Source organism: Pongo pygmaeus, chromosome 1 (genome assembly GCF_028885625.2).
Source record: "Pongo pygmaeus isolate AG05252 chromosome 1, NHGRI_mPonPyg2-v2.0_pri, whole genome shotgun sequence".
In the NCBI taxonomy this organism is placed as follows: domain Eukaryota; kingdom Metazoa; phylum Chordata; class Mammalia; order Primates; family Hominidae; genus Pongo; species Pongo pygmaeus.
The window spans coordinates 48,413,252-48,430,038 of NC_072373.2; the positions used below are offsets into that span (position 1 = coordinate 48,413,252).

The window sequence follows — 16,787 nt, forward strand, 5'->3', positions numbered from 1 at the left end:
CCAGACCCTCGGGGAATGTGCGATCAGAGGGGTCTGAGCAGATGACCTATTTATATAGCACATAAGAAGGACACTGGGAGCCTCCGGGAGCAGGGAGCATGCTTGCTGCTGCTTCACCCTGATCAGGGCAGAGCTGGGTGAGGTCATTCATGTTGGAAACCTCTGCGAGGGAAGAGGGAAAGCGTACACAGCAGAGGCTGCACACACCAGGAGCCCCTCAGGAAGGAGGCTGGAGGCAAGAGCACACTCCACGCTCTCTTGCCTTTGTCTAAAGAGGAGGGTTTGTTTATTTGGTTGGCTGTTTCCTTTTACAAATTCATACTTAATTATGATTTTGAAAGATCAAACAATAGAGCTATACATCAAAGAAAAGATGAAGGTCCCCAGTGCCCTTCAAAGAGGTAACCATAGTAACAAATGTGCAGCCTCTAAAATCTTTTTTGTGCTTTCATCCGTCTTGCACACACACACACACACGTGCCAGGATTTTTTTGTTTTTGTTTTGATTTTTTACATAATGGGGTTGTTTATGTTAACTACTGTCACCACAGGGACTAGAAGAGTGCCTAGCACATATGAGGTGTTGCCAAATATTTGTCAAATAAATCAATATAATACACACTAAAGGATAATCCAATAAAGGATTATCTAGTGACTTACCTTTTTTTACTTAAAATTATCTATTGAGAGCAATTTTCAGAGCAGATTCACTTTCTTTTTTATATCTTTGGATGTAAAATATTCCACAGGATGAATATACCATAATGTAGCTAATTTTTCCCCTCTTTGGTGATACAAACAGTGCTGCAGGAAACAGTTGTGGATGAATATGACCATTTCTGCCAAAGGAACTCTAGAAATAGACTTGCTGGGTCAAAGGGTATAGCTACTCCCAGCTCCTCGGAAGTCTGAGGTGGGAGGATCACTTGAGCCCAAGAATTCAAGTCCAGTCTGGGCAACCTAGCAAGACCTGTCTAAACAAATAAATATTAAAACATTAATAAACAGAGCATATAGACTTTAAATTTTGGTAAGTGCTGCCAATTCATCCCAAAAAGATTGTACTGTCAAAGCTCATTTCCCCTCACCCTCCCCAGATATTATTAATTTGTTGAAGAGTGGCCTATGATAATGGGCAAAACGTGGCATCTCAGAGTTGCTTTAATTAAAATTAAACCACACGGAGCGTCTGCTCCTTGCCAGGCACTTGTGCTAAGCATTTTGCCTGCATCCTCTCATTCCATTGCTTCGGAGGTTTGCGTCGTTATTACTCTTCTGTGAAAGGTGGAGGATTTTACTCAGTCTGGCTCCCCAGCTCATGCCCTGAGCTTCTCTCATGTGGCTGGAGGAAGAGGGGTGGTCAGGCTACGCATGGCTGGAGTTTGTCTGAAGGTAACTTGGACAGGTGGGGCTTAGAACAGCGCAGCACTGTATGCCATCCTCTGTCCCCTCCCTCAGCCGGCGTTGGAGGCAGTGGAACCGCATCTTTCGCTGGAAGTGCCATGACATCGTGAAGTCCAAGGCCTTCTACTGGCTGGTGATTCTGATCGTTGCCCTCAACACCCTGTCTATCGCCTCAGAGCACCACAACCAGCCTCTCTGGCTGACCCATTTGCAAGGTGAGGCGGAACGGAGTGAAGCCGGGAGGAGGGCACATGTGGCTGTGGCTTGATGTCAAAATCAGCCAATGGCACCACAGGTTGTGCAGAAGAGGTCAATTAGATGTTGACATCATTTTCTAAAAATTATGGACCATGAGTGCTGGATTATATGACCGAATCCGCTCCTTTCACGGGGGCAAAACAGAGACCTCAAGTGGCAAAGCAACATACCCAATTTTCCTCTTCATGGCATTGTTACTTACCAAGGGCAGTAAAAGCAATAGGCTGGGACAGGTGCTTGCCCAGGTGTCCAGGCAGATTATTCCAATCACAGATCACTGGACATAAAATTGCTAGTAATTCAGAACTCTAAGCACCCAAGTTCAAATTCTACAAAAACAACAATGTTTCACCAACTATTTATTGAGTGCATCCTACATGTAAGGCACAGGAAAAGAACTCAGGATACAGAGAACACTAATACACCACTCCTGGTTTCAAGGAGCTTACTTAGCCAGAGGGGAAGACTGATGTTAATAAATAATTCCAAGTCAATACAAGGAGGGCAATGATAGAGGTAAATACAAGGTAGCAGCAAGAGGAGAATCACAGAAGAGATGTTGGAACTCTGTGGATCTTAAAGGATAGGTAAACAAGCCTTAGGCAGTCAAAGGGAGGAGGGGATCCTGCAGAAGGAACAGTGTGTGCAAAGATATGAAGATGCAAAACAGTTTAGTGAATTCAGGAAGTCGTAAGAACTTTGCTTGTGACTAAGAGAGTGGCAACACATATGTTTGCTAATGAGGGCCTTGTGTTAGGCCATTCTTGTGTTGCTATAAAAAAAATACCTGAGGCTGGGCGCGGTGGCTCACACCTGTAATCCCAGCACTTTGGGAGGCTGAGTTGGGTGGATCACGAGGTCAAGAGATCGAGACCATCCTGGCCAACATGGTGAAACCCCATCTCTACTAAAAATACAAAAATTAGCTGGGCGTGGTGGCGTGCACCCGTAGTCCCAGCTACTCAGGAGGCTGAGGCAGGAGAATCGCTTGAACCCAGCAGGCGGAGGTTGCAGTGAGCCGAGATTGCACCACTGCACTCCAGCCTAGTGACAGAGCGAGACTCCGTCTCAAAAAAAAAAAAAAAAAAAAAAATGCACCTGAGACTCAGTAATTTATAAAGAAAAGAGGTTTGGTTGGCTCACAGTTCTGCAGGCTTTACAGAAAACATGGGCTGGCATCTGCTCAGCTTCTGAGGAGGCCTTGGAAAACCTACAATCATGATGGAAGGCAAAGGGAGGGCAGGCATGTCACATGGCGAAAGCAGGAGCAAGAAAGAGAAAGAGTGGGAGGGGAGGTGCCACATACTTTTAAATGACAGGTTTTGTGGTGAACTCAGAGTGAGCTCACTTAACACCAAAGAAATGGCCCAAGCCATTCATGAGGAATCTGTCCCCACAATCCAAACACCCCCCACCAGGCCCCAGCTCCAGCATTGGGAATTACATTTCCACATGAGATTTGGGCAGGGCTGTCTATCCAAACGATATCAGGCCTTATATGTGAATAAAGTGTTGGACTTTACACTTTAGGCAATGGAAAGCCAGTGAGAAGTTAAAAGCAGGAATATAATGTGATCAGACTTGAGTCTTGGAAAGATCAGTCTTGGTGGAAGGTCAATGAGTTGGCCTCGTCCACGTGGTAGATGTTCCCCTGGGTGTGAAGCTCTGGACCGTGAGATGAGTAGGATACGAGAAAAGACTGATCAGTTCCAACAACACGGTGGACAAACTCAGTGTCCTCCCCACTACAAACAAGTAACACTGCTGCATAAGGCATAAGAACGATGTTTCCTGGAATGAAAAGGAAGTCTTTGAGTGGCAGAAACAAAGAAGTGACCCAAAGCCAGAGCAGCGAACTTGTTAGCTGACTTCCAAGGACATTCTAGACCTAGGCCTAAACCCTAATGGGTAGCAGCTGGGTTCCTAAGGCCTGTGCAGGGCTGGAGACAGGGCCCTGGGCCTGCATGAGATGGGAACTGGCACTGTCATACCTACATAGAGCCAGGGCCCTGGAAAGGTTGCCCCCATGGAAGGGAAGCCAAAATCTCACTGGGCCAGAAAACGAGCTTGGAAGTTTATTCCTGCTAGAGACCCTGGGAGACAGGAAAAATGTCTCAAGTGAAAAATCAAAATCCTATCAGTGCCTTATATAGGTATGGGGTCCAATATACACTACCTCTCATGGTCCAAGGATTCTAAGCTAAGATAGTAACATAAAAATCAAGTTGCAAACAAGCAAAATCCCTGGGGTACCCAACAGAAGCAAACATAAACCATTCTTTAAGGATGCTTCTTAATCTAAGGCATATAGAATTTCTGAAGGGAAACATGTTTCCTGAAGATGAGATCACAATTAAAACAAACAAACAAACAAACAAACCAAAAAAACTGCAAACCAAATAAGGAACAGAGCCACCCTGAGAAAGAGTTATCAGGTACAATCAATGGAAGCTGGCAGCCCCAAAAACCTGAGATGATAGAACAGTACAAAGGAGACGGTTTAAAATGATGAAAGAGGTAAAAGAAGGAAAATAAATAGAAAACAAGATTATCTTTTTCTATGGGAATGAAATAGGAAACAAAGCTAGTTCTAAATTACTAGCTACAGGTCAGATGAATTCATTCATTCATTCATCTCAACCAATCTTCTCGAGAGCACCTTGAATGTGCCAATCGTTGTCAAAACACTGTCAATGACCAAATGTGGAGATGATGTGAACAGTGCCCACCAAGAGGAGTCAGGGGTGATTTTGAGGTTTGTGGCCTATGCAGATAAATGGATAGTAGTGCCACCTACTGAGAAAATGGTTAATGACCAAGTATTTGGGGTAGTGGGGGAGGATGGGCAGTATCCATGAGCTTCGTCTTGGGCATGGTGAGTTTGATGTGCCTTTGAGACATCCCAATGGATATGTCAAGGAAGCAGATGGAAAAATAGGTCTGGAACTCAGCAGAGCAGTCTCAGCTGAAGAACTAAATCTGGGAGGCATTGGTGGGGATGGTCTGAAGCTGTGGTCTTAGATAACACCAGATCCCCAGGGGAGAGTGTATACTCAAGGGTATCACTCAAATCAAGCATTCAGTGACCACTGTTTCATCCTGCTGAACACTCAGCTGGAATTGCCCCAAAAGCTGTTGTAGGGGAATTCTCACAAAGGACTACCCCAAACAGTCTTGAGATAGGGTCGGTTGCGATTCCAAAGAAAGAAGCACTAAATGCCAGGGTGATCAGTCCAAAGCTTTTGTTGGGGAAACTTACTATACAGAATGTTGCAGCAATCCTCATGATGGACAGCAAGAGAAAAGAGGTGTTCTACCCAGACTTATCCACAGCAATGGGGTCAGGGCATGGACTTTATATAAGGGTTTAAGGAATCTGGCTCAGGGCTGTGGCGAGTTCCTTCAATGTTTGGGGTAATAAATTACCTTTATTAGTGCCTAGGAATGTTCAAGGCCCCAGTTTGAGGTCAAGCCTGCTGAGAAAAACCTGTAGTTGCAGGTCACAGAGTGGTCAAAGTGTTCTGCGATTTTCAGTCAGGACACGGAAAGAAAGTGGTGGGGTGGGGGTGGGGAGAACTGGAAAACCCTATACTTGCTGATGTAAAGAATGCATCTGCAGAGGAGGCTTAGGAAAATACAGAGAAGTAGAGGAAACCCAGAAGGATGTGGCACCGCAGAAACCAAGGACAGAATGCTTGAAAAAGCAAGAGGACGGTCAACAGTGCCCAGTGCTGCTGGGAGGTCAGGAGCAGGAGGGTTAGATTAGCATTTGATGTGGCAGATCGATGCCCCTGGAGAGAGTTGTGTTGGTGAAGTAGTGAGGGTGCATCCAGGTAGGGATGAGGTGAAGAGCAAATGTGGCAGGGCAAGGGGTAAAGAAGTGAAGAGAGCAATATAGACAACTTTCGGGAGTTTGACGGTGACAGGGAGGAGAGAGCTAGGACAGGAGATAGAGGGAAAATGGGAGAGTCTTGGGCTTTTTTTTTTTTTTTTTTTTTTTTTTGGGATGGAGTCTCACTCTGTCGCCAGGCTGGAGTTCAGTGGCTCAATCTCGGCTCACTGCAACTTCCACCTCCCAGGTTCAAGCGATTCTCTTGCCTCAGCCTCCCGAGTAGCTGGGACTACAGGTGCGTGCCACCACACCCAGCTACTTTTTGTATTTTTAGTAAAGACGGGGTTTTACCATGTTGGTCAGGCTGGTCTCGATCTCTTGACCTCGTGATCCGCCTGCCTCGACCTCCCAAAGTGCTGGGATTACAGGTGTGAGCCACCACGCTCGGCCTAGACTTGGGCTTTAAGAATGGCAAAGGAAGGAGGGTCCATTTGAAAGAAAGAAGTTAAATATATAGGAAAGAGAAAGAATCATGGACAGGGAGCTTGCCAAAAAGGGGGAGGGGGCAAAGCATGGGAGGATGGATTGGCTTCAGGTAGGTGGTAGGACCCTTCTCTACCGGGAGGGAGGTGTCTAGGAATGAGAGAGTAGCAGACTTAATGAACTTCGGTAGAATTAAGAGTAATAAAATCCTCTTCCTGTTAAATATGATATGAGTTAGCTTGCAAGAAATCAATGGGCAAAATTTACCAGGTGTTTTTTTTTTTTTTTGAAGTTAATTTAAAAATTTGCTGGGCATACTGGCTCACACCTGTAATCCCAGCATTTTGGGAGGCTGAGGCCAGCGGATTGCTTGAGCCCAGGAATTCAAGACCAGCCTGGGCAACATGACGAAACCCTGTCTCTATTAAAAATACAAAAAACTAGCTGGATGTGGTGGTGCATGCCGGTAGTGCGGAGGATCACTTGATCCTGGGAAGTCGAGGCTGCAGTGTGCCATGATTATGCCACTTCACTCCAGTCTGGGCAGAGTGAGGCCCTGCCCCCTGCACCCCCAAAAAACATCCATGGTGCCTTGGAAACAAAGGAAGGGGCATCCTGTGTTGGGGCCCAGCCACGGCCAAGGCTGGGAGTCAGGAGAAGGGAAGGAGAGTGATGCCAGGGCTGTGCCGCCAACCCTGCAGACATTGCCAACCGGGTGCTGCTGTCCCTCTTCACCATCGAGATGCTGATGAAGATGTATGGGCTCGGCCTGCGCCAGTACTTCATGTCCATCTTCAACCGCTTCGATTGCTTCGTGGTGTGCAGCGGTATCCTGGAGATCCTGCTGGTGGAGTCGGGCGCCATGACACCCCTGGGCATCTCCGTGCTCCGCTGCATCCGCCTCCTGAGGATCTTCAAGATCACCAAGTGAGTGCCGGGGTCGGCTGGCACTCCTGGGTCCCCAGCAGGCACCACAGGCTGGGCTGGTCTACACCCGTCTCATTTCCTGGGGTCTGGGTTCTGTGCAGATTCACCAGTGACCCCTTGCCCAGACTTCCCTCCCTCCTTGAAATAACCTCCTTCTATGAAAAAGGAATCACTTCCCCACTTTGAACTCATTTCTCCGTTTTTTTCTTACCATAGTCTATGGCAGGGCAGGGAGCGGGGGTGGTGGAAAAGAGAGAGGAAGAAAAGAAAAGGAAAGATGGGAAGAGGGAAGGAGGACAGGAAGAGCTGTAGGGAAAGGGGTGGAAATAATAAAGAAGGAGGAACACAGACAATCAGGGCCTTTGTGAGGTGGTGAGGGAAGAGGAGAGGGGTTCATCTGCTTGCACTATTTATCCATCACTTGCATGAGCTGGGTACTGTGCTAAGCACAGGGCATCGAGGGTGCGCAGGAGAAAAGCTGTCCTTATTCTCACAGGGTTTCTCATCCAGTGATGGGACCTAAAGTTAATCAATAGTCATATTAACCAGTGTGAAATTACAAACAGACAAGTGCTCTGCAGGAAGGAGAGAGTGGGCATGCAGCCATGAATCCATGGCCTTCCAGCCCTGAGGCAGCCCCCTCCCTCTGTGTCACATCAGTCCTGGGTCTTTCCCCCAAGCCTGTCCATACCTCGTGGGCCCCAGTGAGAGGGTCTGTCTCCTCCCACCTTGCGCCTCCTCCTCCTTCAGATATTGGACGTCGCTGAGCAACCTGGTGGCATCTCTGCTCAACTCCATCCGCTCCATCGCCTCCCTGCTGCTGCTGCTCTTCCTCTTCATCGTCATCTTCGCCCTCCTGGGCATGCAGCTCTTTGGGGGGAGGTATGACTTTGAGGACACAGAAGTACGGCGCAGCAACTTTGACAACTTTCCCCAAGCGCTCATCAGCGTCTTCCAGGTAGGCTCTCCCTCTGCGTGTCCCTCCTTCTGCACAGTTGCTGAATCCTGCTTCTTGTCCTTCAAGATCAAGGTGGGCATCACCTTCTCCAGGAAGCCTTCTCTGATCTGCTGGTTAAGTGCAATGTCCTTCCCTGGGCTCCCCTATCACCTGTGCTTCTCTCCATTGTAACACTTGCTTATTTGTCTCCTTCACTGCAGCTGCACCCACTTTGTCTGATTAGTCTTTGTTTCTGGTGCCTAGCACAGTGCTGGCCTACTGCGGGATAATATGACTGGGTTAGGGATGGCCTGGGAGTCCAGATGCGTGCTTTCATGTGCTACTCAGATCTCAAGGCAATGTCAGATAAGGGGAGCTTTTCCTCCCCAAGGCTGAGAAAGCCCCAGAGAAACGCAAACCATTTCTCACTCTGCAGGCACGACACAGCCGGTTCACTATCAGCCACCCAAGGCAGCATGGCTGTGGCCCAGTGAGAAGCTTTCAGGGTCCCTGGCCTCCTGGAGGAGTTTTCTTAGCGTAGACATGGAAACATTCCTCTCTGGAGTGGCCCATATTTCATGAGTGACACCTCCCTTTTGTACCAGTGAGAGAGGCAGTGTGTGATCGTCCGTCAATCCTCTCTTTCTTCCATTAGCCCCACTGGCTGGTCAGGCCTCTGGCCTTTCCAGAGACTCGACATTTCACATGACTTCTAAGGCCACAATAACAGGAGGCCTGGGTGGGTGAAGCACAGTGAAGCCCAGGGATTAGAAACAGAACAGGGAAATGGTGAGCCCACAGTCCAATTTCTTGTCCATAGAGAGCAGCAATAAGCTTCTAGATCATTGGAATAGGGGTTTTGTTTTGTTTTTTGAGATGGAGTCTTGCTCTCTCACCCAGACTGGAGTGCAGTGGCACAATCTCAGCTCACTGCAACCTCTACCTCCTGGGTTCAAGCAATTCTCCTACCTCAGCCTCCCAGATAGCTGGGATTACAGGTGCCCACCACCATGCCTGGCTAATTTTTGCATTTTTAGTAGTGATGGGGTCTCACCATGTTGGCCAAGCTGGTCTCGAACTCCTGACCTCAAATGATCCACCCATCTCAGCCTCCCAAAGTGATAAGTAACTGGCGTGAACCACTATTCCCCAGCTGGAATAGGGGTTTTGGGGAGAGCAGGGGCTGGCCACCCGGACTGTGGAATGAAAAGAGGGAAGGTCTGAGAGAACCACAAAGTTGGAGACCTTCGGTCAATGTGGTCCCAACAGAAGACTCTCAGGCCCCTCTGTGTTCCCGAGCCCTCGTTCCTCCCTCCACACAGGTCCTGACAGGTGAAGACTGGACCTCGATGATGTACAATGGGATCATGGCCTACGGAGGGCCGTCCTACCCTGGCATGCTTGTGTGCATTTACTTCATCATCCTTTTCGTCTGTGGCAACTGTATCCCCTCAGGAGCAGGGTGCAGAAAAGAGCTGAGGGAGGGGGTGGGGGAAAGGGCTTAAAATGAGAGTCAAGGGTGTCCAGTTTCTAGGTAGCCAGGCCTCTGGCTGGAGGGGAGCTCCCAGGCCCATGGGGTAGGGGTAGGACATAACAAATGCAGGTATAGCTGTAGGATAATTCTTTCCGCCAAAAAGATTAGAGACTCACAGGGGTGTTTGGCTACAGCTGGGAGGAATTAAAAGCCCAGTAAGGTCAGTGAGCCTAGAGCAGTGGGGAGGAAGGACAGAGCTTTGCTGAAGAGCATGAAGATGGTGGGACAGCCTTCTCCAAAGGTTCAGAGGCAGGCAGGGAGCCACCAGGACCCTGTGGCCAGGATGATCAGTCTGAGTGCTGGGACCAGAAGGAGGGAGCCAGAACAGGCTGAGAGATGAGAGGAGCAGATATGAGGGTAAGGTGGATGGGGCCGGAGAGATACCGGCAGTGCCTGAGCCGTCCTGGTGCCTGCACCATGGAATGTGATACTGTGGGGAGTGGGGAGGAAGGGCACCATTGTTCCCCAACTCATGCGTGCCTCACATGGGTCTCACTTGTTTTGCCTCACTGGCTCTCCACGCAGCTCAGTGTGGGAGCTGGGACCGGTCTGGACAGGAAGCGGATGGGATTCAAGGCCACAGGATTCAGGCTCCTTCCTGGGTACTCTCAGCAGGCAGGCTTCCCTAAGGGCCTTCCACTATGTCCCTGGATCCACACCTTCCCATGAGTAGCTCTGGGAGTGGGGTTAGGTCCTGCCCACATGCAGGCAGACAGAACTCCTGCCCCGCAGGCTCCCTTCCACCTACAACCAAAGGCTCCTTAGCTAAACCCGCTCAGACATCCTTCTCAATGTCTTCCTGGCCATTGCCGTGGACAACCTGGCCGAGGCGGAGAGCCTGACTTCTGCCCAGAAGGCCAAGGCTGAGGAGAGAAAACGCAGGAAGATGTCCAAGTGAGTGCTTCCTTAGCAGGAAGGGGCCTGGAGTGCTCCGTCGTGGCCATGGCCTTCCAGCCCTGGACAGGGCCTCCCTGTAACCCAACGATCAGGGTCCCTGACATAGTGACACCCACCTCAGTGGGCAAACTTCTGCAACCTGCACATGGGGATGGCTGAGGTCCTTCCCTGGGGGCAGGAACAGAGACAAGTTGGCCTTCTGGACAGACAGGCCTCAGGATGCAGAATGCCAGAGCCTCAGAGCCCGGTCAGTTGGGCAGGGCTCCCCTGGGGAGGGATCCTGGGAATTCCCCTCCCAACCCTGTCACTGAGTCACTATGCTTCTCGGAGAGAGTTGTTGCCCTTTGCTGAGCCTCAGGCATCTTCTCTTCTGTGAAGTTGCCATTGGCTTCTCAGGTTCTTCACAATTCTCTCCATCTGTGACTTTGTCAGTGAATTCTTTATAGCCTAGGACCCTCCTCCGGGAGTGGAAGCAGACTGGTGTTCTAGACAGTGTTTCTCAAACTCTAACTGCAAACAAATCACCTAGGGATCTTGTTGAAATGCTGATTCTGTTTCAGCTGGTCCAAATCAGATGGGGCAGGGTTCGAGTTCTACATCGAACAGGCTCCCAGGTGGGGCCCATGCTGCTGGTTGGAGGATTATGCTTCAAGTACCTAGGTTCTAGACAGAGTCCTGCTTCTTCCAATGCCCATGCCTACAGGAATGGGACACCCGTTCCTGTGGAGGCAAGATGGAAAAAGAGGGACCAGCAATGGAGTTCAGACATTTTTAAAGAGTTGGAGCCATCTTGGGCAAACCATGCTTCTACTCTGTGAATCTTGTATAAACCCAGTACAAAGCCACACTCCACCCATTCACTATCAACCAACATTAAACATGGCTGACCAGTGAGCCACCGGTAGCCATGGGCCCATGCTGTGTGTCGGGCCCTCTCACCACAGAGAAGGGACTTGCCTGAGCCCACTGCCCTTCCCATTTGGGGGCTAATGCCACTCCTCCTACAGATCCCCTGGAGCCCTTGGTGTGGGATCCTCCTGAAGGTGTTGTCTGGCTCAGCAGATCCCTGAGAACTTTCTGGTTTGGCTTCCACTTTGGGTTTTCTAACTCAGGGGTCTCCCAGACAAGTCAGAGGAGGAGAAGTCCACGATGGCCAAGAAGCTGGAGCAGAAACCCAAGGGTGAGGGCATCCCCACCACTGCCAAGGTGAGCGCCTCAGGTGGGGATGTTAGAGGCAGGCTGGGGGCTCTTCCAATCCATGGTTCCCTTCATACCACAGGATACAGGTGGGGTAGGGTGGGGAGGTGGGAGAGTTATCAGCCAGGTGAGGGCATCTCCCTGTGTACGACTGGAGGGAGAGCCAACGAATCCATCTCCAGGGACTCCTGCACCGAGAGGCATAGACCTCCCAATCTGGGAACCAGACTTCCCCAGCGTAGCAACTTCCCACTCCAGACCAAGGAGGTATTTCCTCTCCCTGACACCCGCTGTTCCACTGAGAGGCCCAGACCGGCTTCCACCGTTGCTAGCCCTGCCCTGCTCATTCCCATCTGGCTCTGCTCACCATTCCTGAAAACTGAGGAAGTGGAGTTCAAAAAATCAGGGAACTGGGCCCAGAGGGGCTGGAGGTCCTGGCCTGGGAACCTCAACTCTCTTCTGGAGAACCAAGCAGTGGGTGTGTGAAGATAGAGTCAGACAGGCCAGGGCAGGCTCAGGCCTTGCCCCGTGGGAGTTGTGCAAGTTGTCTGGCCTTGCTGGGCATGGCCTCTCGTTTGTAAAATGGGGATGATCATAATATTCCTTGTCCCTTAGGCTGTAGGGATGATTAAGTGAACTGAACGCTAACAGGCTTTCCAGTATATGCTCATTGAGGGGAAACCACAAATTCTTTTTCATTGCTATAGTCATTGTGTTCCTTCCTACAGCTGAAAATCGATGAGTTTGAATCTAATGTCAACGAGGTGAAGGATCCCTACCCCTCAGCTGACTTCCCAGGTGAGGATGCTGGAGACTGGACTGGAGCAGAGTGCTGGGGTAAAGTAGGGGTGTGCCGGTCCTGAATTCTCCCCATGGGCAGTCTCTCGTGTGTCCCTACCTGGACCCCTCCATGTGGAGATCAGAACACCGGAGACATACCTTCTGTGCAAATAAGCCATCTGCCAGCTTGTCTCTCTCAACAATGCACACAACAGAAAAACCCATACATTTTATTTTCATGTAACTCAGCAAGTATTTATTGAGTGCCAGCTATGTGCCTCAGTGCCGAGGACTCAGTTTTCAAGAAGCACAGGGACACGTGGGTATACAAGTCTTCCCTGCCAGTCATGCAGAATGAATCATAAATGAGGACATGCCCATCTATGTCGTGATGAGGCAGATTACTCACTATCCAGTGTCCAGTAGGGCCGGGGGCCAGAAGGATACAAGGATGAATAAAACCACGACAGGCAATGTGGGAAAGTCCAAGAGGAGGAAACAATGGTGGGGTAGGGGGAGCATGGATAAGAAACAACCGTGGATAAACCACAAACATCTCATAAATGCAAATAACCAGTGACTGCTGCAGAAATCCCATTTATCTGGACCAAGAAGAGGACAAGCAGAACCAGGCTGAATTAATCTTACCAGGCCACCTGGCAGAGCCCTGGGGCCCAAGAACTCTCTGAGTCCTGGGTCCTTCGGAGCACCGGGTCAGTGGGGCAATTTTAGATCTACTTGTCCCATCAGCTGATCAGCTACTTGTATGTCTACTTATGGAATCAGCTGATTAGCATCTGTTTGCCCCAGTGACTCTAAGCTCCAGGGGGACTTTTGTATTCCACACAGCACAGTGTTTGGCTCAGAGGAGGCACTCAATAAATTGAATGAATGAATGCATGAAAGAATTTTGCAAAGTGAAGTATGGGGAGAATGGAGCTGGTACAAGTAAGAATAATGAAATTTCTTCAAATATCTACCAGCAATGAATATTTGTGTTTTAGAATAACTCATTTTGAGTTGTTTCATCTAACAGTTGTCACCTAATAGATGGCAGTGACTGGTGTGCAGGTGAGATGGTGGCTGACAGGAAATCTGAGGTCAGGGACAAGGAAGGGGTTGGAAAGAAGTGAGGAGAGGAGGGGTAGAGGGGGTGTAGGCTGGACAGCAGGAAGAGAGTCTTACCAAGGAGACTGAATGTGTTTATATCCTGCTTCTTTCTGAAAATAGTTTGAAATGGCTTACAGCAAAAGATGGGTGCAACGAAATTAACAAACTGGGCATAGGCGGAGGAAGTAAGAAGGCAGGGGAAGGATGCAAATACGCTAACTCGAAGAATTAACCGTCTCTGCGATTAAGCGTGAAATGTGTCTCTGGGGTCTGTGGCAGGCTGGGCAAGACAGGAAGTGTCACGTTAGGACACTCATTCTGAGGAATAAGAGTTTTAGCTTCTTGGGGGAACAGAAAAATTGGAATGTGACTTGGTGGATTTGAGAACCCCTACAAGTGGCTATGATGGAGACAGTAGAATCCAGTAGCTCTTGGCTTCCCTCAAGGCCTCTGCCAGGGGCCAGGGGGGTTAGGGAGGAGGTAGCTGTCAGGGGAGGGAACCAAGAGAAACCCCAGCTTTGGACAGTGCCCCCACTGTCTGATCACGGGATTCTCCCACCCTGGGAGCTGAGGATTTTGGGTACTCAGCTTCCTCTTGAGGTCATGAGACCCAGTGAATGTGCTTGGAATGTCTGTCTCTTCATCCCCTATCCCCTGCCCGCATCCTGGGGACTGGGTGAAGCTCAAGAAATTCTGATTGCTTTTTTCCATGCTGGAAGCTTCTCTGTGAAGTCACTATTTTTAAAATCCTAGCCCAGGAGAGGATCACAGAATCCTTTTATTTCAACAACCCTCCTGCCCCTTGTCGGTTTCACAAATTGGAAAGCTGACGCTGAGGAAGGGCACAGACCTTCCCAGCACTGCACAGCAAGTTAGACGCAGACCTGGGACTAGGACCCAGGTCTCCTCTTCTGAAGCAGGGTTTCCCACTGCATCCCCCAGCCTATGGATATTTGAGGCTGTGTGGATAGAGCCTTGAGACACAACATGCAGCCACAAAGTTACTTGGGCTTGCTCCTAGCCCCACTTCTGGAAGGTTATGGGCTTCCCTTACCTACCCTTGACAGCTCAAATCTACTCACTGTGAAGAAAAGGAGATGCCCGGGCTGGACTCTGCCAAAGCCCTAGGGTCTTAAGTCAGCCTGGTACCACCTTGCTTACTGGCTGCAGGGACTCCTAGGAGGGCTCTGAGCACAGAAGCCACGGGCGTAGCAAAGCATGGGAAGACACCCCTAATTCCTCCCTCTCTCCCCACAGGGGATGATGAGGAAGATGAGCCCGAGATCCCGCTGAGCCCCCGACCACGTCCCCTGGCTGAGCTGCAGCTGAAAGAGAAGGCCGTGCCCATTCCAGAAGCCAGCTCCTTCTTCATCTTCAGCCCCACCAATAAGTGGGTGCCCCTTGGCTGCTGGGGGGGGGTGATTGATGCTGCTCTCATCTGCTTCCCTGCCCTAGAAAAACCCCTGTCTGACTCTCCATGCCTACAGTTATACTATGAGAAACTCAGTGTTTTAGCTTAAGATCTTGTGCCCTGTTTAAAATGCTAGTATATCTGGGAAAAGTAATGCTTTAAACCTTATCAGTTATTTACACCTAAGAGGGACCTGTTTATTGATTCCTTTCTGAGAGAAGAGCTTTAGACAGGTCAAGGCAGAGAGAGCAAGGGAAGCTATAGTTTTTATTGGCTTCATAATTTTACACCTTTAAACTATACACAGGCCATAGTCTCTGTGGAGTTTCATCTATCTGCCTCATGGATAGAGACCAGCCTGTCCCATTTTCATTTGATGGAAAACCTCAGGGTGGTGCTGTAATTGCAGGAAGGGGCAGGTGGTGGGAGGCGCTTGGCTGGGAGGAGGAACTAAGGCTTTAGAAACAGAGTAAGGGGTCAGGGCCCCTGTGTGTCCAGCCAGAGGACCCTGCAAGTGCAGGGCTGCCCTTCTCCACTGGCCAGGGAGGAGCAGGAGGTGTATCCCATGTTCCTCCGCAGGATGGAGGCTGATAAGGCCTGAGCCTCCAGCAGCTCACAGCTCCCCTGCCCTCCCTACCTCACCCCACCAGGATCCGTGTCCTGTGTCACCGCATCGTCAATGCCACCTGGTTCACCAACTTCATCCTGCTCTTCATTCTCCTTAGCAGCGCTGCACTGGCTGCGGAAGACCCCATCCGGGCTGATTCCATGAGAAATCAGGTGACGGGCCTCATCCTCTCTGCCACTCAGCACCCCTGCCCCCTCCAGCCTCAGTCTGGTGCCCAGGGTTCAGCTGTATTCTCTATGTGGCTACAAGCATCAGAGTTTCTTAGAGTTCAATTTCTCAGGGATAGGACTGTCCACTCCACTCCTTCTGAATGGCACAGGCTGGGGCACAGACTGGCTCTGACCGCCTGCTTTGATGCTACTGCTGCTGCTGATTCTGTTGCCCCCTCCTCCTCTCACTGGCTGCTCCCTCCCCTGCCCTGTCCCCAGATCCTTAAACACTTTGACATCGGGTTCACCTCTGTCTTCACTGTGGAGATTGTCCTCAAGGTGAGTGAAGGCTGTGGGGCAGCCCCGGGGAGGGAGTTTCCCTGATGTGGCTCCAGCTTCCACACACTGAACTCAGGGGCTGGAGAGAAGCAGAAAAGAGGTGGAGAGTGGCAGGAAAGACCCATGGGACCCAGCACACCAGGCAGGCCCACAGGTGTCTGGGTGGTAGGCTGGAAAGTAAAGCCCAGCCAGTCTGTGGCTCCCCCATCCACAGAGTACAGCCCATGTCTTGAAGCCTCAGGCATTTTTCTTTTTTTTTTTCTTTTTAGACGTCATCTCACTCTGTCGCCAGGCTGGAGTGCAGTGGCACTATCTCAGCTCACTGCAACCTCCACCTCCCAGGTTCAAGAGATTCTCCTGCCTCAGCCTCTCAAGTAGCTGGAATTACAGGCACCTGCCACCACGCCCAGCTAATTTTTTTGTATTTTTAGCAGAGATGGGGTTTTACCATGTTGGCCGGGATGATCTTGATATCCTGACCTTGTGATCCACCTGCCTCAGCCTCCCAAAGTGCTGGGATTACAGGCATGAGCCACCTCGCCCAGCCAAACTCCAGCATTTTTCTTCCATACAGTTAGCTTAAGAGCAGACCTGGTGGCTGGGCGAAGTGGCTCACGCCTGTAATCCCAGCACTTTGGGAAGCCGAGGTGGCCAGATCACCTGAGGTCAAGAGTTTGAGACCAGCCTGGCCAACATGGCGAAACCCTGTCTCTACTAAAAGTACAAAAATTAGCCAGGCACGGTGGCGGGCACCTGTAATCCCAACTACTCAGGAGGCTGAGGCAGGAGAATTGCTTGAACCCGGGAGGCAGAGGTTGCAGTGGGCTGAGATCACGCCACTGCACTCCAGCCTGGGTGACTCCATCTCAAAAAAAAAAAAAAAAAAGAGCAGAGCTGGGGA

General features: G+C 50.2%; 1 protein-coding gene across 1 annotated transcript in view; it reads left to right on the forward strand.

Moving 5' to 3' along the window:
• CACNA1S (calcium voltage-gated channel subunit alpha1 S) overlaps positions 1-16,787 on the forward strand; it is a 72,851-nt gene that overhangs the window by 27,496 nt on the left and 28,568 nt on the right. Inside the window, exons 10-19 of the mRNA XM_054462763.1 lie at positions 1,459-1,619; positions 6,679-6,904; positions 7,655-7,862; positions 9,164-9,284; positions 10,155-10,269; positions 11,385-11,478; positions 12,198-12,267; positions 14,617-14,749; positions 15,421-15,550; positions 15,827-15,886. Of these exons, the coding sequence (XP_054318738.1) occupies positions 1,459-1,619; positions 6,679-6,904; positions 7,655-7,862; positions 9,164-9,284; positions 10,155-10,269; positions 11,385-11,478; positions 12,198-12,267; positions 14,617-14,749; positions 15,421-15,550; positions 15,827-15,886 (1,318 nt within the window). The remainder of the gene's footprint in view (positions 1-1,458; positions 1,620-6,678; positions 6,905-7,654; positions 7,863-9,163; positions 9,285-10,154; positions 10,270-11,384; positions 11,479-12,197; positions 12,268-14,616; positions 14,750-15,420; positions 15,551-15,826; positions 15,887-16,787) is intronic.